We start from the raw sequence: 26,387 nt of genomic DNA on the forward strand, positions 1-26,387 counted from the left end.
CCCATAAGCACTCAACTTTGACATCACAAATGTGTAGCTCTGCACAATCAAAACACTCCCTAACATAGAGAGCCACCCCACTACCTCTCCTTCCTTGTCTATCCCTTCTGAAGATCTTATAGCCATCCATTGCAGCACTCCAGTCTGGGAGTCATCCCACCATGTTTCTGTGATGGCGAGTAAGTCATATCTATCCTGCTGCACGATGGCTTCCAGCTCCTCCTGGTTATTGCCCATGCTGCGTGCATTGGCATAGATGCACTTGAGCTGGGCTATCAAATCCACCCCCAGCACTGGCATGCTGCCCCCAGGCTCATCTCTGGTGTGCCTACGTTTATCCCCTTCCCCCTTCAAACCGAGTTTAAAGCCCTCTCTATGAGCCCCGCCATCTCATGAGCGAGAATCCTTTTCCCCCGTTGAGATAGCTGGACTCCATCTGTTGACAGCAAGCCCGGTGCTGTGTAAACGTCCCCCTGATCAAAAAAACCCAAATTCCACCAATGGCACCAGCCTCTGAGCCACGTATTAATCAGGTATGTTTTCCTGTTCCTTTCAGTTTATTTCCCTGCCACTGAAGAGATTGAGGAAAACACTACCTGTGCTGCCGATCCTTCCAGTAATCGCCCCAGTGCCCTGAAGTAAGTCCCTTTTGATTGCCTTTGGATTTCTCCCTGCAATCTCATCTCTGCCAACCTGCCCAACTAATAGCGGGTAATAATCAGAGGGCCGAACCACACCAGGGAGTCTCCCAGTAATGTCTTTTACCCAGGCCCCAGGGAGGCAGCAGACTTCCCTGTGGGAAGGGTCAGGTCTGCATATTGGCCCCTCTGTCCCCGTCACAAGGGAATGGCCTATGACAATTACCCTCCTTTTTCTTTTTTCAGATGCTATGAGAAAGCATGGGGATGCCTGACTCAGCCTAGGCACCCCCCTGGATAGGCCTTCATCTACACCCTGATCTTCATTGGCCTGGTCCTCAAGTTCCAGAGCCCCATACCTGTTGTGTAGGGGCAACTGGGAAGGTGAGGGTGATGGGGAGGGGATTCGCCTGCCTCCCTGACCAGGGACCCGTATCCATTCCCCTCCATCACTTAGGTCCCTTCCTGTATGGTGGCAAGAGGGCAGGGGGTCCTCCATTTCTTGTGGAGCCTCCAGCTGCTGCCTCTGCCTCAGGGATGGTAGGGTGTGGGTTCACCAATCTACCTCCCTCTCACACTCCCTGATACTCCTCAACCTTTCCACTATCTCCTTCAGCTCTGCCACCAGGCTGAGCGGAACATTCACCTGGTCACACCACACACAGGAGATGTCCCTGCTGCCCTCTGGCACCAGGGATAGACTCAGGCACTCCCTGCGGCCAGACACCTGGACAGCTGCATGCTTGCTTGGGAGATCTGTCTGCGACGCCACATTTGTCCTAGCAATGGCTTTCAGCCGAGTGGCAACCATACCTGGGTCTCCTTCTGAGGCCGATGCCCACCACTTGAGTAGCATTCCTGAGCTGGGAAAGAGGGTGTGGGCCCTGCCTGCACACCCTGCTTGTGTGAACTGCCACGCAAACTGCCATGCCATGCCCTTTCTGACATGCCATGTCCAGTTTGCCCACCCTGTTCAGCACGCTCCTGGTCACTGGTGCTCCTCAGGGCTCTTTAAATCTCCCATGGTTGCCCCTGGTAATGCCCACGCCGTGTCAGCCTCTCTCATGAGAGCTGCCAGCTCTGGATGGGTCTCTCTGCTCTTCCTCGGGGTTCCTGGGCTTCAGGAACCTCCTTGTTCGCCTCAGTCTCGCGCTTAGATGCCGACTTACTGCTGCCGCTGCTGGTCTCATTGCTGTCTGATTATGTGTGTGTGTGTGTATATATATATATATATATGTGAATATATATTATATACACACAGAGATATCAATCCTTTAGTTTATGGGTCATGTTCATTAAAAAGTTCATTGAGTTCATTTAGTTCCCGACTCTGGGCTCCATCTGTCATAGCAGTCTTGCTGGGCAGGAGGGATGGTGCAAAGTCCTCTCCGTCGGTAGAGCAGGATAGGGCTTCAGTGCAGTGTGGTGAGCAGGTGAAAATCAAATCCCCTTGAGGCACACATCGGACTTCCCCATCTTTTCGTATCACCCACCAAGTGCACCCGGGTCCTTGAGCAAAAGCAATCCCACCAATGGGCTTGCCTTTGCCTGAGGCAGGACTAACCCAGACTGTCTTCCCTAACATATGTTTTATGTGCACTACAGGGACTTTATCCCCTTCTACAGTATGTAAAACTTCTGATTGGGCAGGGCAACCTGGACTGGCAGATCCTCTGGTGTTGCCTAACCAGGTGGCTCTCGCTAAATGTGTATCAAAAAGTTTGAAGGTTCCACCCCCCATTGCTCTCAATGCAGTCTTTAACAGTCCATTGTATCGCTCAATTTTCCCACAGGCTGGTGCATGATAGGGGATGTGATACACCCACTCAATGCCATGCTCTTTGGCCCAGCTGGCCATGAGGTTGTTTGGGAAATGAGTCCCGTTGTCTGAGTCAGTTCTTTCTGGGGTGCCATGTCGCCACAAGACCTGCTTCTCAAGGCCCAGGATAGTGTTCCGGGCACTGGCATGGGGTACAGAGTATGTTTCCAGCCATCCGGTGGTTGCTTCCACCACTGTAAGCACATGGCGCTTGCCTTGGCGAGTCTGTGGGAGTGTGATATAGTCAATCTGCCAGGCTTCCCCAAATTTATATTTCAGCCATCGCCCTCCATACCACAGGGGCTTTAACCGCTTGGCTTGCTTAATTGCAGCACATGTTTCACGTTCATGGATAACCTGCGCAATAGTGTCCATGGTCAGGTCCACCCCTCGATCTCGAGCCCATCTCTATGTTGCATCTCTTCCCTGATGGCCTGAAGTATCATGGACCCACCGAGCCATAAATAGCTCACCCTTATGTTGCCAGTCCAGGTCCACCTGAGCCACTTCAATCTTGGCAGCCTGATCCACCTGTTCGTTGTTTTGATGTTCTTCAGTGGCCCGACCCTTGGATACGTGAGCATCTACATGACGTACTTTTACAACCAGATTCTGTAGCCAGGACGCAATATCTTGCCACAGTGTGGCAGCCCAAATGGATTTACCTCTGTGTTGCCGTTGCCCTTCTTCCATTGCTGTAGCCACCCCCACAGGGCATTTGCCACCATCCATGAGTCAGTATAGAGATAGAACACTGGCCACTTTTCTCTTTCAGCAATATCTAATGCTAGTTGGATGGCTTTCACCTCTGCAAACTGACTCGATTCACCTTCTCCTTCAGCAGTTTCTGCAACTTGTCATGTGGGACTCCATACAGCAGCTTTCTACCTTTGATGTTTTCCCACAATGCGACAGGATCCGTCAGTGAACAGGGCATATTGCCTCTCATTTTCTGGCAGTTTATTATACAGCGGGGCTTCTTCAGCACGTGCCACCTCCTCCTCTGGTGACATTCCAAAATCTTTGCCTTCTGGCCAGCCCGTGATCACTTCTAAAATTCCTGGGTGACTGGGGTTTCCTATGCGAGCCCGTTGTGTGATCAGTGCGATCCACTTACTCCATGTGGCGTCAGTCGCGTGATGTGTAGAGGAGACCCTCCCTTTGAACATCCAGCCCAGCACTGGCAGTCGGGGTGCCAAGAGGAGCTGTGTCTCAGTACCAACCACTTCTGAGGCGGCTCAAACTCCTTCATACGCTGCTAATATCTCTTTTTTAGTTGGAGTATAGCGAACCTCGGATCCTCGATATCCTCGACTCCAGAACCCCAGGGGTTGGCCTCGGGTCTCCCCAGGTGCTTTCTGCCAGAGGCTCCAGGTAGGGCCATTCTCCCCAGCTGCAGTGTAGAGCACATTTTTAACACCTTGTCCTGCCCAGACTGGTCCAAGGGCTACGGCATGAGCAATCTCCCATTTAATTTGTCAAAAGGCTTGTTGTTGTTCAGGGCCCCATTTAAAATCATTCTTCTTCCGGGTCACTTGATAGAGAGGGCTTACAATCAAACTGTAATTTGGAATATGCATTCTCCAAAACCCCACGACACCTAAGAAGGCCTGTGTGTCCTTTTTATTAGTCGGGGGAGACATAGCTGCTATTTTGTTAACCACGTCCATAGGGATCTGACGACGTCCATCTTGCCATTTTATTCCCACAAACTGGATCTCCTGTGCAGGTCCCTTGACCTTACTTTCTTTTATGGCAAAACCGGCTTCCAGAAGGATTTGGATTATTTTCTTCCCTTTCTCAAAGACTTCTTCTGCCATGTTGCCCCATACGATGATGTCATCAATGTATTGCAGGTGTTCCGGAGCTTCACCTTTTTCCAGTGCAGTCTGGATCAGTCCATGGCAAATGGTGGGGCTGTGTTTCCACCCCTGGGGCAATCGATTCCAAGTGTACTGGACGCCCCTCCAAGTAAAGGCAAATTGTGGATGACACTCTGCTGCCAGAGGGATCGAGAAAAATGCATTAGCCATGTCAATTGTGGCATACCACTTGGCTGCCTTTGACTCTAGTTCGTATTGAAGTTCTAGCATATCTGGAACAGCAGCACTCAGCAGTGGCGTAACTTCATTCAGGCCATGGTAGTCTACTGTTAGTCTCCACTCCCCATTAGACTTCCGCACTGGCCATATGGGACTATTAAAGGGTGAGCGAGTTTTGCTGATCACTCCTTGGCTTTCCAGTTGGCGAATCAACTTGTGGATGGGAATCAGAGAGTCTCGGTTGGTGCGATATTGCCGCCGGTGCACCGTCGTGGTACCAATTGGCACTTGTTGTTCTTCAACCTTGAGCAACCCCACAATCGAAGGGTCTTGAGAGAGACCGGGCAGGGTAGACAGCTGTTCAGTGCCCTCCGTCTCCAAGGCAGCTATACCGAAAGCCCATCGATACCCCTTCGGGTCCTTAAAATACCGTCTCCTGTGGTTGTCTAGGCCAAGGATGCACGGAGCCTCTGGACCAGTCACAATGGGGTGTTTCTGCCACTCATTTCCAGTTAGGCTTACTTCAGCTTCCAATACAATTAACTCTTGGGATCCCCCTGTCACACCAGAAATACAAATGGATTCTGTCCCTCTATAACTTGATGGCATTAGAGTGCACTGTGCGCCGGTGTCTACTAGAGCCTTATACTCCTGTGGGTCTGACGTGCCAGGCCATCGAATCCACACAGTCCAATAGACCCGGTTATCCCTTTCCTCCACCTGGCTGGAGGCAGGGCCCCTCTAATTCTGGTCAGAGTATTCAGTATTCACTTCTCGTAAAATTGGCTCAGAAGTCCCTTCAAGGGGATCGGAAATAAAATCAGCCCTTCTACTCTGTTTGAAAACTGGAGCGGCATTTTTCCTGGTAGAATCCCCTTTTGTGGTGGTTTTTCCTCGCAGCTCGCATACCCATGAATTTAGGACCAAGGTAGGTTTTCCGTCCCATTTCCTCATGTCCTCTCCCTGATCACATAGGTAAAACCAGAGGGCACCTCGCGGTGTGTACCTTCTATATTCTCTCTCTTGGGCAGAGGAACGCTCACTCCTAATGGCTGAGACATTGGTCCTTACACGTGTGGAGTAGGACATATCCTCTGAATTGCTGGACATCCTGGGACAGCTTCTCCACAGCCGCAATGCAAGCTTGTAGGGAGGAGAAGAGATTTTCTTCGTATTGCCGGAGCTGGCGAGCCACTTCATGCACTGTTGATAAAATAGCAGCTATGTCTCCCCCGACTAATAAAAAGGACACACAGGCCTTCTTAGGTGTCGTGGGGTTTTGAAGAATGCATATTCCAAATTACAGTTTGATTGTAAGCCCTCTCTACCAAGTGACGCAGTAGAAGAATGATTTTAAATGGGGCCCTGAACAACAACCAGCCTTTGAACAAATTAAGCGGTAAATTGTTCATGTAGTAGCCCTTGGGCCCATCTGGGCAGGAGAAGATGTTAAAAATGTGCTCCATACTGCAACAGGGGAGAATGGCCCTACCTGGAGCCTCTGGTAGAAAGCACCTGGGGAAACCTGAAGGCTGATGCCTGGGGTTTTGCAGATGGGGATTTCGAGGATCCGAGGCTTGCTACACTCCAACTGAAAAAGAGATATTGGCAGCATATGAAGGAGTTTGAGCTGCCTCAGAAGTGGTTGGTACTGAGACACACCTCCTCTTGGCACCCTGACTGCCAGTGCTGGGCTGGATGTTCATCAGGGGCAACTGATGCCACATGGAGTCAGTGGGTCGCACTGATCATACAACGGGCTCGCATAGGAAACCCCAGTTGCTCAGGACATTGCTGAAAGAGAGAAGTGGCCGGTGCCCTTCCTCTATACTGACTCATGCATGGTTGCAAATGCCCTGTGGGGGTGGTTGCAGCAATGGAAGCAGAGCAACTGGCAGCACAGAGGTAAACCCATCAGGGCTGCTGCACTGTGGCAAGATATTATGCCCGGGATAGAGAATCTGGTTGGAAAACTAGATGATCATGTACAGCACCCGGCACTTGACCTTGTTAAACCTCATACAATTGTCCTCGACCCATCGATCCAGCCTGTCCAGATCCCTCTGTAGAGCCTTCCTACGCTCGAGCAGATCAACCCTCCCTCCCAACTTGGTGTCATCTGTGAACTTACTGAGGGTGCACTCGATCCCCTCATCCAGATCATTGATAAAGACATTACACAGAACTGGCCCCAATACTGAGCCCTAGGGCACACCACTTGTGACCGGCTGCCAACTGGATTTAACTCCATTCACCACAGCCCTTTTGGCTCGGCCATCCAGCCAGTTCTTCACCTGGCAAAGAGTACACTTGCCCAAGCCATGAGACGCCAGCTTCTCAAGGAGTATGCCATGAGAGACAGTGTCAAAGGCCTTGCTGAAGTCCAGGTAGACAACATCCACAGCCTTCCCCTCATCCACTAGGTGTGGATAGATAGGGCTTGGCGGTCGGAAGATGTCGCGCTGTACGGAAATATAGGACCCCTCTACAGATAGCCAATAGCGTTTAGTCTATGACGTAAGCAGATGGAAGTGATGTTGTAAACCCAAGCTATATAATGCTGTGTCTATCACCAATAAAAGCCATTTGCTGTCCACCACATTGGTGTCTGCAAGCTGATGGACGGAGCTCGCCGTTCCTGAACCAGGTCGCCACGCCAGAAATAGGCAACAAGTGGTGCCAAAACCCGGGAGGATCGCCTGGACGGGTGAACAGCCGGCCGGGCTGCTGGACCAGCCCGGAGGGGGAGGTCAAGGGAGGATGCTCCCGGACCAGGACCAACAAGGAGGATGGAAGCCCTTGTGAAGGTCGTATCCCAATTACATAAGCAATGGGGGATTGATTGTAAACCCAAAGATTTTACTCTCGCCGTTGCGAGGCTTTTACAAATAGGGGTCATCGACCAGCCGGTGGATATTCTCCACCCTGAAGTGTGGGATAAGTGCACTAAAGCGTTAGCCGAGGAGACGATGTCCTCGGGTTCTGGGAAAAACCTTAAGTCGTGGGGAAAAGTCGTACAGGCCCTGCAGAAGGTCATACAAGAACAGGAGACCTGGAGGGCGGCAAAGAACTGTTTGTTGGCCACCCCAAAATTGGGAATCGGGGCAGCCACACAGACTTTACACCCCCCAGACGATGGCGATTCCGCTGAGCCCAAAGATCTCCAAGAGGGCGATTCGTCCCCTCAATTTCCGAACCCCAACCCGCTCACGGAGGGACAGAAACGAGCTAAATCCTTCTGGGGTGGGTTGGCTGAGGAGGCTAGGGGCGCCGCGGAGAAACCGGAGTCTGAGGGAGTCTGGGCTAGACCACCGCCTTACGCGCCCCAAAATGGCACCGGGCAGCAAGGAGGAAGGCGGGGCGAGAATGCCCCCGGAGGGAACAGGGAGGAAGCGCTAGAACTAACAAGCGCGTGCAACCGGGAAGGGGAGGAGAACGAGAAGGAGAAAGGTGGTGGGGGCGACCGGGAAGGGGAGGAGAGCGCGAGTGAGGGGTGGAGGGCCGACCAGAACGGCCACCCGAAGAAATGCCCTTATAGGGCAAACACCCCCCCGAGTAGAAGGTGGGGCGGGTCAAGGGGGAGGGAACGGCCCGCCTGCAAGGGAAGTGGGCGGGGCCGGAGCCCGACAAAAAGGTACTGGAAGCCGGAAGTAACCAGTCAGTCGAGTTCCGACTCCGGATCAGACACTAGCTGTGATGAGTGGCTCACAATTGATTCAAACTTAGAGGAGGAGGAAACAGAGATAGAGTCAAGAGCAAAAATACCCCCATCCAAATTAAAGAGGAACCGTGAGGGGGAAAAATTCCTCTCTCGGATTGGAGAAAAATAAAAATCGCGTGCGCCAACTGGGCCCCATCAGCTGTGCTAGCGTTCCCAGTCCGGGTGACGGATGGAGGACAAAGGGTCCATTTGCCAATAAACCCTAAGGATGTACAAGCGATTGTTAAAGCAATTGCGGACAAAGGGCTTAATTCTGCCATGGTCTCCACCCTCATAGATGGGGTTTTCGGGGGAGATGACATGCTCCCGTTCCATATAAAACAAACTTGTAGATTGATTTTTGATGGGGCAGGGATGATTGTTTTTAAACAAGAATGGGAAGACAATTGTGCGAAGCAACTAGCCCGAGTAACTGGGGCGGACCACCCGCTCCATGGCTCTAGCCTGCAGCGACTAATGGGTACAGACCCAACAATGATTACCCCCCAGGCACAAGCCCAAGGCTTGCGGGCCCATGAAGTCACGACAACTACTCGTGCAGCTAGAGAAGCTATTCGCACAGTCTCTAGAGTTATCGCCAAGCCATCACCATGGTCCACAATAAAGCAAAGTGAAACTGAGAGTTTTACACAATTTGTGGATCGCCTCCAAGCAGCGGTTGACTCCTCGACCCTGCCTGCAGAGGCCAAGGGCCCAGTCGTCGCAGACTGTTTACGTCAACAATGTAATTCAAAAACCAAAGAAGTCCTACGATCACTGCCGGCGGGGTCAAGTATCGCAGACATGATTAAGCATGTCGCGAATGAAGAGCATCTAGCCCCGATTCAGGTGGCTGTTCGCACTGCAATACCTGATGTGATGGCATGTTTTAAATGTGGCCAGGAGGGCCACGCTGTCACAAACTGCCCTTGGTTGGGGGACCCGCCAGCAGCGCTCCCCCCGCACCAGAACCGACCCAGAGGACCGTGTTGGACCTGCGGAAAGAAAGGACATTTTGCTAAGGAATGCAGATCCAAAAACCAGGGAAACGGACGGGGGAGAGGGCACCCGGGCCGCGCACAGCCCTCTCCCACTTGGGACGTGAGGCGGCCCAACTATGCCAACCCCAGATGGGGTGAAGCGCTCCCGAACCCGCTGCCCCCTCGAGAAGCGACCAACTTTATGGTCCAACCGACGGCCCAGCCGAATCTGCCCCTATCTCAGGGACAGCAAGGACCACCCCTTGGGGGCGAGACCCCAGGGTGGCCCTGGCAGTAAAATGTGACAACCCGCCAGTGGTGTGGGGGATCTGTTCCCTCTATAATACCTCAAATGACACCACCATTAGTGTCCCCTTTTTGATCGATACCGGAGCAGATGTTACAGTTATTCCTGAAACGAATTCGCCCCCACGCTGGAAATTGGAAGACGCCTCCGTGGTGGGTGGAGTCGGGGGATTAACCCGAGCTCGGAGGAGTGCTCAATTGGTAGCAATCACACTTCACACTGAAAAGGGACTGGAGAAAACCATCACCCTTTTTCCATATGTCATGTCAGGAGTCCCACCCCTATTGGGAAGGGACACTTTAGCCCTCTTAAAAGCCAGGGTGACAAATTTACCGTAAGGGCCACTGCTGCACACCCACTTCCACCAATTAGACTGACGTGGAAATCGTCTAACCCAGTGTTGGTTGAGCAGTGGCCCCTGCCGAAGCCTCGAATGGCTGCTCTCCTTGAGCTAGTTGACCGCGAACTACAGCGAGGTCACATAGAGCCCTCCACTAGCCCATGGAACACCCCAGTTTTTGTAATACCTAAACGAACTGGCGAAGGGTTTCGTCTCCTCCATGACCTGCGTGAAGTAAACAAAACAATCCAACCAATGGGCCCTGTCCAAACGCTGTTGCCTATGAACTCTATGATACCGGAAGGACAACCTTGTGCTGTCCTCGATATTAAGGACTGTTTCTTTTCCATACCCCTGCATGAGGAAGACAAGGAGCGCTTTGCTTTTTCTATCGTGTTTCCAAACAGCCAACGCCCCAACCTACGCTTCCAGTGGAAAGTGCTGCCCCAAGGAATGGTCAACTCACCTACCATCTGCCAGATCACGGTGGATCGGGCGTTGGCACCAGTCCAGTGTAGTGACCCGACTGCGACTATCATTCAATATATGGATGATATTTTGATCGCTGCACCGACAGGAAGTCAGGTGGACCAGCTGGTGTCAACGATTTCAGAAACTCTAAAAGCAAACGGGTTTGAAATTGCGAGCGCAAAAATTAAAAGAGGACCATGTGTAAGATTTTGGGAGTGGGGATCACAAGTCTTTACGTAACCCCCCCCAAATAAAAATCCACCGGAACATTAAGACACTCCATGATATGCAACAGTTAGTGGGGTCCTTGCAATGGCTCCGCAATATTGTCCTAATCCCTCCCGAAATCATGGCTCCCCTGCATGATCTTTTGAAAGGAAAGAACCCATGGGAACAAAAAACTCTGACGACAGAAGCAATGAACTCTCTCGACTTTATCGAGCAACAGGTGTCATCAAGCATGCTCGCCAGGTGGAACCCGAACATACCACTTGATCTGTATGTGCACTTCACTGAAAAGGGGGGAGTAGGAGCACTAGCCCAGGGCCCCCCTGAAAAAGCCCAACCAATACAATGGATAGTCCTAGGAAAACTGTCACGTGCATTTTCTCCGGGAGTCGAGTGCCTCAGTAATCTCATCATGAAAGGCAGAAAACTTGCCCTAAGACACCTAGGCATCGAACCCGCCAGGATATACCTACCCTTCCGCAAACAGCTCCCAACGCAATCAGTAGCAATGTCAGAATATCTGGCCATGGCTCTCATCGGATTTGGTGGAGAAGTCCGGTACGCCACAAAGCCCCCCTGGACTCAAATGCTGACAATTGTTAACATCGACTTCCCACGGAAGATCATGGACCGGCCCCAACCGGGACCAACAGTATTCACAGACGCATCATCAGCAACCTCAACTGCGGCAGCAGTATGGCAATCAGGAGGAGAATGGCACTGCATGAAAATGACTGATTGTGCTCTTTCAGTTCAGCAGCTAGAAGCGACGGCCGTAGTACTAGCGTGCGGACTGTTCCCAACAGAACATCTCAACGTAGTAACTGATTCGATGTTCGTAGCCAAACTTTGCTTGGCCATGTTGGGGCCTGGCATGGCAACATCTACAACAACCTTAATGCTGGAAGAAGCACTTTTTTCGCGAAAGGGCACCATATCAGTCATCCATGTCAACAGCCACAGCCCAATTAAAGGGGTTTTCCAAACCGGTAACGACAAAGCAGATGCCGCTGCAAAAGGATTGTGGACACTAAGAGACGCCCGTCAGTTACACGAGTCTCTCCACATCGGAGCTAAAGCGTTAGCGAAGAAATGCAGGATCTCAGTCACTGACGCGAAACACATAGTAGCCATGTGTCCCCACTGTCAGAAAACACCACTGTGGTCCAGTGGAGTCAACCCCAGAGGTCTTAAGGCCTCTGAGGTGCAGCAGACGGATTTTACACTCTGCCAGTTGCTGAAACCTCGAGCGTGGCTAGCGGTAACCGTAGATACATATAGCGGAGTGATCGTAGCCACTCAACACCTTAGGACTGACTCCAAAGCAACCATTCAACATTGGCTGACAGCCATGGCGTGGCTTGGCGTCCCCAATCAGATCAAAACAGACAACGGTCCGAACTTTGTCTCTAAATCAGTCCAGGCATTTGCTTTGAAATGGGGTATCACCCTAACACAATGCATCCCGTATAATAGCACGGGACAAGCCATAGTAGAACGAGCGAATCAAACTCTGAACTCTAAATTGGAGGTATTAGCAAAACCAGAAGGTTTTGTCAACGCCATTCCCCCGGGAGACCAAGCATGCTTACTAGCGACTGCTCTGCTATCATTGAATCAATTCCCCAGAGGGGAAGACGTGAAAAGCCCTGCCCAAAAACATTGGGCCACTTGAGCGCTAGAAGAAGGCCCGTTGGTTATAATTAGAAATGAGCGGGGAGAATGGGAACAAGGGTGGAGGCTAGTCCTTACAGGGCAAGGGCATGGTGCCGTCAAAAAAGATGAAGTTAGGTGGTGTCCGCTTAAGTCCATTAAACCGGACCTCCAGAATAAAACTAATGAAAACTGTGAGTTTTTGTCCACAGGACCAGATCATCAGACACCCCCGTAACCCGTATGTCCCGGTGGCAAGAAAAAATGACAAGTCGGCAAGCGTCCTGTCCAAACCTGGGAGTTCCGCACCGGCAGAGCCCGGACGACAGCGAAATAGCGCCACCGGGGGAGGCTGCGATGCCTTTGTGTGATCCTGATTTCGGAGCTTGTCACTACAGGAAAGGCAGAATCAGATTACAATCCCCATCGGCCATTCAGGTGGATCCTACAAGACCTTACTAGTGATCGAGTGATAAGAGAAAACGTGACAGTAGGCGCCCCAACTTTTACGATAACAAATTTTGATTTATTCTCCAGAATTGGAGGACCTAAGTCAATATGGGGAACATATTGGTGTCCCAGCTCATATCCAGGAAAGAGTTATTGTAACTATCCAGGATATTGGTTTTGTGGATATTGGGGATGCGAGACCATTGTAACAAGTGATAGATGGAAACCAGAAAGAGAGGACAAATTTTTGCGGGTAAGATGGGGACCAAATAGGTGTAACCATCCAAAATTTGCGCGCGATGGATTACTGGCTGAAAGAGGTACTTGTTCCCATTTGATTCTGGAAATCCAAAACCCAGCTAATACGGGTTGGATTGTGGGAAAAAGGTGGTCAGTATTTATTCACAACGCTTTCAAAGATCCGGGAGTAGTGGTACAAATCCTTAGGACCATACCACAAGCACCCCAAGCACTCGGGCCTAACCCGGTTCTTAACCCACCAACATCGAAACCTTTAATACATAGCACCACAGATAATACCGAAAATGCGGCTCCCAATAGCACCCGAATCCCTTATGGAAATCCTCTCTGGAAAATGATGCAAGCTAGCTACCAAGTATTGAACAAAACAAATCCGAATCTTACAGAGCATTGCTGGTTATGTTACGGAATAAGACCACCCTTTTACGAGGCCATAGGAGTGAGTGACCTACCTATGCAGGCAAATGGTACAAATCCGGCCCAGTGTATATGGGACACAGAAAAACAAGGCATTACATTGTCACAGGTGGTGGGAAGGGGCGTGTGTGTAGGCAAAGTCCCAAAGCACAGAGAACAACTGTGTGTTAATAAGACACAATATAAAACCCCTTCCGAGTGGTTAATACCGACCAAAAATGCCAAGTGGGTTTGTTCTACTATTGGAGTTACACCTTGTTTGTCCTTAAAAAAATGTAATGAGTCCTCAGAATATTGCGTCCAAGTGTCTATACTCCCTAAAATATTTTACCATGCTGAAGAATTTGCCTATGACTCACAAATTACCCCAGAACATCATCTGTCAAAACGAGAACCCTTCACAGCGCTAACGGTAGCTACTCTAATGATCATAGGAGGTGCGGGATTAGGTACAGGAGTAGCATCCTTGGCGCAACAGAGTAAAGAATTTAGCACCTTGAGGGTGGCAGTAGATGAGGACCTGGCTAGAATTGAACAATCAATAAGTGCATTGGAACAATCAATTAGATCACTATCTGAAGTAGTGTTACAGAATCGAAGAGGATTAGACCTGATGTTCTTACAACGGGGGGGGTGTGCGCTGCACTAAGAGAAGAGTGTTGTATATATGCGGACCACACCGGGATAGTGAGAGACACTATGGCCAAACTGCGAGAAGGATTAGAAAAACGGAAAATGGAACGAGAGGCACAACAAAGTTGGTTTAAATCATGGTTTAACCATTCACCATGGTTAACCACCCTGATATCTACCTTGATAGGGCCGATCGCAATGATCATGATAGCACTGATCTCTGGACCCTGCATACTGAATAAGATTGTGTCGTTCGTCAAGAGCCGGCTAGAGAGGGCTAACATTATGTTGGTAGAACGCCAGCAACTGTTATAAGAATATACCCACTCAGTGTTACCCCCAATTGTCCCTCAGTTACCCCAAGTTACACCCCATTATTACCAGTTACCCCTTAACTTCCACCCGTTTGTTGTGCCTTATCTTTTTATTTTTATGACACATATTTTTTAAGATTCTTACGTTTTAACTACTTTAGAAATATATCTGTCTAATGTGCCTTATGTTTGTTACCGTAAGATTTTGATATATACCTTTTTTTTATTTAGAGTTAAGTTTAATTAAAGTTAAGTCCTATAGTTATATCTTACAGATAAGTCTCAGGGCTAAGTATCGAAGTTAAGTCTTAACGTTAAGTATTAAGATATTTATAGGTTATATTAGCCTATATAGTTAAGCATAAGGAGGGGGGAAATGTGGATAGATAGGGCTTGGCGGTCGGAAGACGTCGCGCTGCACGGAAATATAGGGCCCCTCTCCGGATAGCCAATAGCGTTTAGTCTATGACGTAAGCAGATGGAAGTGACGTTGTAAACCCAAGCTATATAATGCTGTGTCGATCACCAATAAACGCCATTTGCTGTCCACCACATTGGTGTCTGCAAGCTGATGGACGGAGCTCGCCGTTCCTGAACCAGGTCGCCACGCCAGAAATAGGCAACAACTAGGCGGGTTACCTGGTCTAGAAGGAGATCAGGTTAGTCAAGCAGGACCTGCCTTTCATGAACCCATGCTGATGGGGCCTGACCCCCTGGTTGTCCTGCATGTGCCATGTGAGCACACTCAAGAAGAACTGCTGCATAATCTTCCCTAGAACCGAGGTCAAGCTGACAGGCCTGTAGTTCCCCAGGTCCTCCCTCCAACCCTTCTTGTAGATGGGCATCACACTGGCAAGCCTCCAGTCCTCTGGGACCTCCCCTGTTGACCAGGATTGCTGATAAATGGTGGAGAGTGGTTTGGCACGCTCCTCTGCCAGCTCCCTCAGTACTCTCGGATGGATCCCATCTGGTCCCATAGGCTTGTGAGTGTCCAGGTGGTGTAGCAGGTCATTATCTAGTTCCTGCTGGATTATGGGGGGTGTATTCTGCTCTCCATCCCTGTCTTCCAGCTCAGGGGGCTGAGTACCCTGAGGATAACTGGTCTCCCTATTAAAGACTGAGGCAAAGGTGGCATTAAGTACCTCAGCCTTTTCCTCATCTTTGGTGGCAATGTTCCCCTCTGCATCCAATAAAGGGTGCATATTCTCCTTGGCTCTCTCTTTGTTGTTAACATATACGTAAAAGCATTTTTTGTTGTCTCTTTGACAATAGTGGCCAGATTGAGATCTAGCTGAGCTTTTGCCTTTCTCATTTTCTCTCTGCATGACCTAACAAGGTCCCTGTACTCTTCCTGAGTCGCCTGTCCTTTCTTCCAAAGATGGTAAACTCTCCTTTTTTTTCCTGAGTCCCAGCAAAAGCTCCCTGTTCAGCCAGGCTGGTCATCTTCCCCGACAATTCTCTGTGTGGCGCATGACAATAGCCTGTTCCTGAGCTTTTAAGACTTCTGTCCTGATGAATGTCCAGTCTTCCTGGACCACTTTGCCCTTCAGAACTGTCTCCCAAGGACCTCTCAACCCGTGTGTTGAACAGGCCAAAGCTTGCCCTCTGGAAGTCCATAGTAGTGGATTTGCTGACCCTCTTCCTTACCTCACCAAGGTACTTCAGGTTTTTGCTTTTGAAAGCTTTGCTCAGCCTCTTCCCAGTACCTGAGCGTCATGGACACAGCCCCAAAGACACCACGGGCTTATTGAAATCCCAGAAGCCCTAACAAGCCATGACTCTTCCATCATTTTCTTCAAGTACTGAAGACTTGTGTAGCTAATCAGAGAGGTTTCAGGAGGGGAGGTAAAGAGGATGTTTTCAATGACTGCTTTAAAGAAGTGTTAGAAGAATTCTCCAGTTGATATTGATGCAGAGTGTCTCCTAAGGAGGTGTGGACATACAGGAAAAGCAGTCCCTTGCGGCTAGACACGGCATGGACAACCTTCCTCCTCACCTCTCCAACCTGGCTATTTTACCAGGGAGTATGAGAGAGACTACTGAAAGACAGTGAAGCTTTACCTCCCTGAAGCTCAAAGCAGGGTGATAGGTGAGAGGGATCTGAATGACCAAAGGGTAAGAGGAGGAAGCCCTCTGGAGAACAGTGGGAAGTGCACATGTCCAGGTAGGCTTCTGAAGACATGACTTCAGCCATGGTGAGTTGAATAAGGACAGGTAGAAACACCAGGAAGTTTAGGGAGGTTAAATCCACAGCGTAATAGAGAGAGTACTGGCAAGGCAAGCACATGGTAAGGTCAATATTTCTTCTCCCACAATTAATACACGTTCTGAATACTCGTATTTGGGCAGGATAGAAATCCCATGGACATGTCTTTGAAAGTATTGAATCAGAATTAAGAAGAAGAATTAAGAAAAGACACTTCCTTTCAAACACTGTCATTTTCCTGCTCAGAGACAGATTTAGGCCTCAATATGACCTGTCCTTGTCCCATCATCCAGCAGAATACCCAGACAGTGACAGGCAGGGAGCTCCTTTCCCACTTCTCAAGGGAAGGGGTTCAGCTGAGTTAAAGGAAGCATCTCATCCTGGGTCTGTAGTCCTGGGGCTGGAAGGGGACTCAGCTCCCTTCCATGCCCACCACAAACCACAGGAGGTTGGATTCCTCTTGCTTCTGTTCAGGTGTACAAAAATGGGTATTTCCATGCGAGCTCTTTGCCTCATCCTCTTTGGTAACTCAAGGAGATGGAGGGAAGGAGTCCTTTAGATGCAAATACCTGCTGACATTTGAGGTGTCAGAGGTGACCCAAGGTTAGTGCAGGAAACCTGGAGTTCCCCCCGCAGCGCCTTGGGAAGAGGTCTGTGGCTTCCTTCTGGTGCCGTGCCCAGGCACATCCCGGCAGTGCCCCTGAGCCACCCCCACCCCAGGGCAGGGCTGCAGGGGCTGCTCCTTCGGCTTCACGGGCACGGGGCCAGGCAGCTCCCATCTGCCATGATGCTCCTCTAATGCACACGGCCTCTCTGCACTGAGAGCCACGTCCATGGGGTGCCATCAGGGACGTGATCTCATACCGTCTTACCGCCACAGCTGTGTGCTCATGGGTTATGCTGACGATGACCTCGCACCCTCCTGCTGCCGCCACTGTGTGCTCGTGATTTACCCTGTTACACGTGTGTGCGGTGTATGGACTCCTGCTGATGATGGTTCTTCCAAAAAGCCGGTTTGGGGCGTGGTCTAAATGTTACTTTGCTGACATCAGAAGCACCTACCCAAGCTATGGTCTGGCTCCTGGCCTATCAGCTGCTCAGGCACCAGTGACATCAACAGCTCACACACAGCCATGGCCATGCTCCTAGCCTATCAGCTACTCAGCCACAGGTGGTGTCAAAGCACCTATGTCTGATATTGGCCTGCTCCTTCACCTATTGGCTATTCAGACACCAGTGACCTGAAAACCACCAACACAAGCTACGGGCCTGCTGCTGCCCTATCTGCTACTCAGGCAGCAGTGACCTCACAAGTACACATACACCCATTGGCCAGGTACTCGCTTTCGAGGTATCAGCCTCCAGTCACCTCACATGGGCCTCTATAGGCCATGCACCTGGTCCTGGCCTATCAGCTACTCAGCCAAGAGTGACATCACAAGTACACACCCAGTCTGTATGTCTCCCTCTTGCCTATCAGCTACTCGGGCACCAGTGACCTGACCATCACATCTTCCCCTGTAACTTTAGTACCACTATTCTGCCTGTTACACGCTGTATTTAATTCCTCTAATCTTTCATATACTTTCGCCAAAGTTCTTTTTCTCCCACTCTTTGTTCATTCAGATACCTCTCACTTATCTGGTTGCTGCTTGAGCTTCAGGGAGTTAAAAGCTTGCCTGTCTTTCAGCAGTCTAATTGTCTCCTTAGCCAGCTCCTTAATTATGTTTCTATCTACCTTTTTCACCTCCCTACCTAAAATATCTCTCATAAGATTATTCCTTGTAGAGAGGCTACCTCATTAGACACCGCTTGTGCTTAGCGTATGGTTGCAGAGTGTCTTTTATTGTTTATGAAACTTCAGCATGCTTTGCTTTGCTTTGCTTCCAAAGACCAAAAGTCCTGCTGTGCCCATGTGCAGCCAGTTCTCTCAGGAGGGCAGGTGGGAGCTGATGCAAGGGAGCTGTAACATCCAGCTTCAGCCTTGGGTGGAGAAGTCTGATGTAAGGCAAAGTGATCTAAGTCCCAGGTGGCCAAAGGCAGAAATGGTGAGGTTGGAGAGTTGAGGAGCAAGGTTGTCTATACAGTGTCAGACCTCAAGGGACTGCTTTCTGTAGCTGTCCACTCATCCTGAGGAGACTGTCTGCATCAGTATCAAACACAGAATGCTTCTATGATCTCTTCCTTAAAATGAAAAGTAATAGAAAATATCCTTTAAAATACAATAAAAAAAAATTAGATGCACTTTGAAACCTTCCTCCTTAACTACACTAGGTAACTTCTCTAATTAGCTGTACAAATCTTGGAGACTTGAAGAATGTTACAGGAAGAGACATGGCTCGTTAGGGCTTTCTGTATTTTAATGAGACCCATAGTGCATTTGAGCTGACATGCAGGTGCCTATTTACTGCAGACCTGCACTGAGGCAAGAGGAATCCCAGGTCCTGTGGGTTGGTGGTGGGCATGGGAGGGAGCTGAGTCCCCTTCCAGCCCCAGGACTGCAGACCCAGGATGAGGTCCCTCCGTGGACTCAGCTGGATCCCTTCCATCAGCAGGGCTAAAGGAGATCCCTGCCTGCGACTGTCTGCATGTCCTGCCCAATGATGGCACAAGAAAGAGGCTGCCCAGGGAAGTTTCTGACTCACCCTCCTTGGAGGTATTTCAAACACACGGAGTTAAGGGACATGGTTTACTGGTGGACTTGCTAGTGTTAGGTTCACAGTTGGACTTGGTGGTCTTAAGGGTCTTTTCCAACCTCAGTGATTCTATGATTCTTGGAAAAGTTGATTCTTGGACCCAAGTCTGTCTCTCAGCAGAGCAATGACCCTGCTGGAAAGCAGTGTCTCTCCCCAGGTGCGGGAGGGAACATCAGTGATTGCTTCAGCCTGTTTCCCAGCAGGTTCCCCTGGAGGCCCAGGGACACCTGGAGGGAGCCCAGAGGGGGCAGAGAAAGTGCTGCCTTGGGCTGGTCCTCTGCTGCTGAGCTGGGCTGGGCTCCTGGGACAGAGGGAGCTCCTGGCAAGCAGGCAGCGCTGCAGAGAGACAGCTCTGCCCAGGAGCAGGGCTGGGGGCACTGCCTGCAGGCATCGAGAGGAGACCTGCAAGGCAGAGAGAGCTTAAAGGCAGCGTGGAGTGGGAGGATGCTGAGAGCTCACTGCGGGAGAAATCTTCACAGCCCTCTGCATGGTGAGTCTGTGGGTGCAGGGCAATAGAGCTTCAGTTCCTGCAAGGATCTCCGAACACTGGCACAGCTGACAGTGTGTGGGATCTGGCAGGGGGAATCTCTTCATTTCTCTGGCGCAGAGGAGAAGGGTGTGCTCCAGAGCAGGCTTCCCTGCTGCCCTGTCAGAGGGACAGGGCATGAGGGCTGCCTTCTCCTGGCACCAGCTGCAGGGCTGTGAAGCCGGGTGTGCATGCAGGGGTGCCCAGGGCTGTCCTTCAGAGCAGGGTCCTGGTGTTTCAGGGGCTGAGTGGTGGAGCAGGGACTTTGCTGCCTGCCAGGGTCAGCACTCAGCCTGCGCAGGGAACTCCCCATGACAGCGTGGGGAGAAGGTGTGGGTGAAAGAAATGACCCCTGGAAGGGCAGAGCAGGGTGCTTCTGCTGTTGAGCGCATGCTGCGCGGGTCACATTTGCTCACAGCTTAAGCTTAGGCATGGATTTTGGAGAAGAACATCAAGGCAGCATTTACCTTTAAGGTAAGGAGTCTTTGCTATGAATTTTTCTCATCCTCGTGAGTGGTTGTGCAGTGTGACATTAAAATATATTTCTCCCCTCTGGAGAAGGCACCGAGATTCTAGTTGTCCTTAGGACTTGTCTCAAGTGCTCCTTAACCCCTGCACACACAGAGATGCCACTGGGCACTGCCCGGCTGCCAGGAGGGGTCTGCAGGGCAGAGCTGAGCACACAGCCAGTGGGATGGGGTCTGTGAGCAGGGACAGGGAGGTGACAAGAGGACGGAGAAGCAGCTGCTGACAGGGACAGGTCCAGGCAGCAGAGACAGGGGCAGGGAGAGAGAGGGAGCTGCTCCCAGAAATGCCATGGGAGGGGGATTCAGGCACCTCCCTGCCATCACCGGAGAAAACCCGTGGCCTTTTCTCCCACCCAGCAGAGCCTCTGCCCTTATGGCCATGGGGACTCAGTCACCTTCTCAGTTGGGTCAGCCCTGAAGAGAAGAAATTATCAAATGCCCTACCGTCTGTCCCTCTCCTGCCTCCATTGGCAGCAGGTCTGTAGTGTTTATCCATTTTTGTCCTCCTGTCCCTGCTCCTCTTGTTGTTGTCAGTGGAGAGGAATGGGGAGGGGGGATTTGGGTGCATTTCAGAGATTTGTCCATGTGAGTTAAATATCCCAGTCCCCTTCTAATCCCCAGGCTCCCAGTGATGCAAATGACAAAACTCTCCTTTCAGCACAGCTCATCTTTAGGACATTTGCTTCTTTCCCTGCCAAAAGCACTCCTGAAGTGATGTGTGGAAACCAGAACAAATACTCAAAACAAAATCCCCAGTTTGGGTTGAAGTGGGAGTGACAAAGCTGCAAAGCTCTTTGATATGACAAATGGATTTAATCTAAGATGACCCCATGTTCCTATTTACCTCTTGCTGTAGGTCAGGACTGACTCCCCTGTAGCCCACAGCAGAGCCCGCTGCTCCCAGTGGCACCCTCAGCCAGCACCAACCATATGTCTCAAGAAAGGGACCTGCCAAAGGCCTTTCTGAAATAGGAGAGGCAGCTTCGGTGGTGTTTCTATGAGAAATGCATTACGTTTAGCTCAGAGAATTTTCATCTAACTTGTCACTGTCTTTACCCTCTTGAACAGTGCCTCATGCCCAGAAGAAGCTAATGTCCAACAGCAGCTCCATCACCGAGTTCCTCCTCCTGGCATTTGCAGACACACGGCAGCTGCAGCTCGTGCACTTCTGGCTCTTCCTGGGCATCTACCTGGCTGCCCTCCTGGGCAACGGCCTCATCATCACTGCCGTAGCCTGCGACCACCGCCTCCACACCCCCATGTACTTCTTCCTCCTCAACCTCTCCCTCCTCGACCTGGGCTCCATCTCCACCACTGTCCCCAAATCCATGGCCAATTCCCTGTGCGACAGCAGGGCCATCTCCTACTGGGGATGTGCTGCACAGGTCTTTTTCTTTCTCTTCTTGATCACAGCGGAATATTCTCTCCTCACCATCATGGCCTACGACCGCTACGTTGCCATCTGCCAACCCCTGCAATACGGGACCCTCCTGGGCAGCAGAGCTTGTGTCCACATGGCAGCAGCTGCCTGGGGCAGTGGGTTTCTCAGTGCTGTGCTGCACACGGCCAATACATTTTCACTACCGCTCTGCCAAGGCAATGCTGTGGGCCAGTTCTTCTGTGAAATCCCCCACATCCTCAAGCTCTCCTGCTCACGCTCCTACCTCAGGGAAGTAGGCCTTGTTGTGCTTAGTGCCTGTTTAGCCTTTGGTTGTTTTGTTTTCATTCTTTTCTCCTATGTGCAGATCTTCAGGGCTGTGCTGAGGATCCCCTCTGAGCAGGGACAGCACAAAGCCTTTTCCACGTGCCTCCCTCACCTGGCCGTGGTCTCCCTGTTTATCAGCACTGGAGTGTTTGCCTACCTGAAGCCCCCCTCCATCTCTTCACCGTCCCTCGATCTGGTGGTGGCAGTTCTGTACTCGGTGGTGCCTCCAGCAGTGAACCCCCTCCTCTACAGCATGAGGATCCAGGAGATCAAAGATGCCCTTTGGAAAATGAAGGGGTGCTTTTCAGAAGCAATTAACTGATTGTTTTCTTTTGCAGAGCATTCATAATGTAACTCATTACAGGCTGTAGTGGTTTAACCCCAGCCAGCAACTAAGCACCACGCAGCCGCTCACTCAGTCCCCCAACACCCAGTGGGATGGGGGAGAGAACTGGGAATAGAAGTAAAACTCGTGGGTTGAGATAAGAACGGTTTAATAGAACAGAAAAGAAGAAGCTAATAATGATAACGATAACACTAATAGAATGGCAGCAGTAATAATAAAAGGATTGGAATATACAAATGATGCACAGTGCACTTGATCACCACCTGCTTATCGACGCCCAGTCCATGCCCGAGCAGCAATCCCCCGCCCCCACTCCCCCCATTTTGTACACTAGATGGGACGTCCCATGGTATGGAATACCCCATTTGCCAGTTTGGGTCAGCTGCCCTGGCTGTGTCCTGTGCCAACTTCTTGTGCCCCTCCAGCTTTCTCACTGGCTGGGCATCAGAAGCTGAAAAATCCTTGACTTTAGACTAAACATTACTTAGCAACAACTGAAAACATCACTGTTACCAACATTCTTCTCATACCTAACTCAAAAACATAGCACTATACCAGCCAATAGGAAGACAATTAACTCCATCCCAGCTGCAACCAGGACAAGAGGGGAAGGGGAAAAGGTTCTCAGCACAGCAGCACTGCAAGGGAGCACCAGAGCTGCTCTCTTTCCGCTTCCACACTCTCCTTCTGAGCCCCTGGCTTCATGTAAGGCCTGAGTGCTCTGTCAGCTCGGTCACAGTCCTGCTCTGAGGCAGGAATCCTAAGTGAGAATCTTGGTTCTGAGGAATTGCTGTATTTATACTCGTTTTGTCACTCTGTCCACTGCCCCACTGGCCACTGGGACCAGGGTTGCCTCAGCTGCCTGCCTTGTGCTGACAACACATTTAGAGAAACCCTTCTGGGTGCCCTCCCCGTGAATGGCCATTTCCATCCAATGCTGAGCTCTGGCTTTGCTGGCTCCATCCCCGCACCCACAGGCCAGGTGTCTGTCTGCTCCTGGGCAGGCTGTTCCCCCTCCAGCCTCCCTGCACTTCCTTCTGGTGTTGGACCTCCTAAGTCAGGGGGGTCCCTGTTCATCCACGCTGACCTCTTGCCAGGCCCTGCTCGACTCCCTGTTGCCCCCATACACAAGAAGAAATCTGCAAAAACATCAGTTCGCCTTGTGAAGGATGAAGATGAACCAGGGTCATCACAAGAAGAGGAGGAAGAGGCAGAACCAGAGGTAATCACTCAATCCCTATCCTTGAGTGAGCTGCGGGATATGCAAAAAGATTTCAGCCATCGTCTAGGTGAGCATATTATCACCTGACTGCTCCGATGCTGGGACAACGGGGCTACTAGCTTAGATTTAGAAGGTAGGGAAGCCAAGCAGCTGGAATCGCTTGCCAGGGAAGGTGGCATTGACAAGGCAATTGGAAAAGGGACACAAGCCATCAGCCTCTGGAGGCGACTCCTGTCAAGCGTGAAGGAAAGGTACCCCTTTAAGGAAGATGTTATATGTCAATCAAGCAAGTGGACTGTAGCGTTCGCTACATATCAAGGTGCCACGCTTAGATCACTCGTCGGCCCGGATCAGGGAAAGAGACAGATAACACACACAGTGTGAGCACCAACTTCCGCCTTTTATTGCGCAGTTAATTGCTTTTCTACTAACAAGGGGAGGCGGGATCACAGGTACATCACAAGGCTGTGACTAACCCTCTAACTTTCCGTGACATCGCGAGATCTTCCGAACGCCGAACCTACATGGACCACCATGGAGAGAGGTATTCAATACCTGAGGGAATTAGCCATGCTAGAGATGATACATCATGACCCGGACAACCCACAATTACCCAAAGATCCAGGCGAAGTCCAATGCACACCACCCATGTGGCGGAAGTTTGTATGGAGCGCACCATCGTCCTATGACAACTCACTGGTGATAATGACCTGGAAAGATGAAGAGGCACCGAGAGTGGATGAAGTGGCTCACCAACTCTGACAATATGAAGAAAATCTCTCCTCCTCCCTACAAGCCTGCATTTCGGCTGTGGAGAAGCTGTCCCAGGATGTCCAGCAAATGAAAGAGGATATGTCCTACTCCTCACTTGTAAGGACCAATGTCTCAGCTATTAGGAGTGAGCGTTCCTCTGCCAGAGAGAGAGAATATAGAAGGTACACACCACAAGAGGCCTTGTGGTTTTACCTATGTGACCATGGAGAAGACATGAGGAAATGGGCTGCAAAACCAACCTCGGTCCTAAATGCACAGGTACGTGAGTTGTGAAGAAAAATCACCACAAATGGGTATTCTACCAGGATAAATGCTGCTCCAGTTTCCAAAGAGAGTAGAAGGGCCGATCTTATTTCTGATCCTCTTGAAGGGACTTCTGAGCCAGTTTTATGAGTAGCGAGTAGTGGGCACTGTGACCAGAATTAGAGTGGCCCTGCCTCCAGCCAGGTGGAGGAAAGGGATAACCAGGTCTATTGGACTGTGTGGATTCGATGGCCTGGCACATTAGACCCACAGGAGTACAAGGCTTTAGTAGACACGGGCGCACAGTGTACTCTAGTGGCATCAAGTTATAAAGGGGCAGAACCCATCTGTATTTCTGGTGTGACAGGGGGATCCCAAGAGTTAACTGTATTGGAAGCTGAAGTAAGCCTAACTGGGAATGAGTGGCAGAAACACTCCATTGTGACTGGTCCAGAGGCTCCGTGCATCCTTGGCCTAGACAACCACAGGAGATGGTATTTTAAGGACCCAAATGGAGATGGAGGGCACTGAACAGCTCTCTACCCTGCTGGGTCTCTCTCAAGACCCTATGATAGTGGGGTAGCTGAGGGTTGAAAAACAACAAGTGCCAGTTGCTACGATGCTGTTGCACTGGCGGCAAGATAGCACCAACCGAGACTTCCTGATTCCCATCCACAAACTGATTCGTTTTTTTTTCTCATTCCCTCTGGCAGCAGAGTGCAGCTACAATTTGCTTTTAATGGGAAGGGTGTCCAGTACACCTGGAATCAGCTGCTCCAGGGGTGGAAACACAACCCCACCATTTGCCATGGACTGATCCAGACTGCACTGGAGAAGGGGGAAGCTCCAGAACACCTGCAATACACAGATGACATCATCATATGGGGCAACACAGCAGAAGTCTTTGAGAAAGGGAAGAAAATAACCCAAATCCTTCTGAAAGCTGGTTTTGCCATAAAAGAAAGAAAGATCAAGGGACCTGCATGGGAGATCCAGATGTTAGGAATGCAATGGCAAGATGCACATCATCAAATCCCAATGGATGTGATCCACAAAATAGCAGCTATGTCTCCACCAACTAGTAAAAAGTATACCCAGGCTTTCTTAGGTATTGTGGGGTTTTGGAGAATGCATATTCCAAAATACAGTCTGATTGTAAGCCCTGTCTACCAAGTGACGCAGTAGAAGAACGATTTTGCGTGGGGTCCTGAACAACAACCAGCCTTTGAACAAATTAAGCGGGAAATTGTTCATGCAGTAGCCCTTGGGCCAGTCCGGGCAGGAGAAGATGTTAAAAATGTGCTCTATACTGCAACAGGGGAGAATGACCCTACCTGGAGCCTCTGGTAGAAAGCACGTGGGGAAACCCAAGGCTGATGCCTGGGGTTTAGCAGCCGAGGATATCAAGGGTACACTCCAACCCAAAAAGAGATATTGGCAGCATATGAAGGAGTTTGAGCTGCCTCAGAAGTGGCTGGTACTGAAACACAGCTCCTCTTAGCACCCCGACTGCCAGTGCTGGGCTGGATGTTCATCAGGGGCAACTGATGCCACATGGAGTCAGCGGGTTGCACTGATCACACAACGGGCTCATATAGGAAACCCCAGTTGCCCAGGAATTTTGGAAGTGATCATGGACTGGCCAGAAGGCAAAGATTTGAGAATGTCGCCAGAGGAGGTTATGCATGCTGAAGAGGCCCCACTGTATAACAAACTGTCAGAAAATGAGAGGCAATATGCCCTGTTGTCTGATGGGTCCTGTCGCATTGTGGGAAAGCATCAGAGGTGGAAGGCTGCTGTATGCAGTCCTAGAGGACAAGACACAGAAACTGCTGAAGGAGAAGGTGTATCGAGTCAATGTGCAGAAGTGAAAGCCATCCAGCTGGCTT

At 50.6% G+C, this 26,387-nt stretch overlaps 1 protein-coding gene across 1 annotated transcript; it reads left to right on the top strand.

The window, feature by feature from the left end:
* The first annotated feature begins 19,599 nt into the window (after positions 1-19,599).
* Positions 19,600-22,235, top strand: LOC142025857 (olfactory receptor 14A16-like). The gene is made up of 2 exons (XM_075018544.1): positions 19,600-19,645; positions 21,277-22,235. The coding sequence occupies exons 1-2, from the start codon at positions 19,600-19,602 to the stop codon at positions 22,233-22,235; spliced, it is 1,005 nt and encodes a 334-aa protein (XP_074874645.1).
* Positions 22,236-26,387: the final 4,152 nt, after the last annotated feature.

The sequence above is a fragment of the Buteo buteo genome, chromosome 30 (genome assembly GCF_964188355.1).
Source record: "Buteo buteo chromosome 30, bButBut1.hap1.1, whole genome shotgun sequence".
Taxonomy (NCBI): domain Eukaryota; kingdom Metazoa; phylum Chordata; class Aves; order Accipitriformes; family Accipitridae; genus Buteo; species Buteo buteo.

Excerpts from the sequence above, each read along its gene's own strand:
- LOC142025857 (XM_075018544.1), top strand. The coding sequence starts at position 19,600 with ATGCTGAGAGCTCACTGCGGGAGAAATCTTCACAGCCCTCTGCATG. Across the intron at positions 19,646-21,276 it reads TCTTCACAGCCCTCTGCATG|TGCCTCATGCCCAGAAGAAG; the intron begins GTGAGTCTGTGG and ends CCTCTTGAACAG.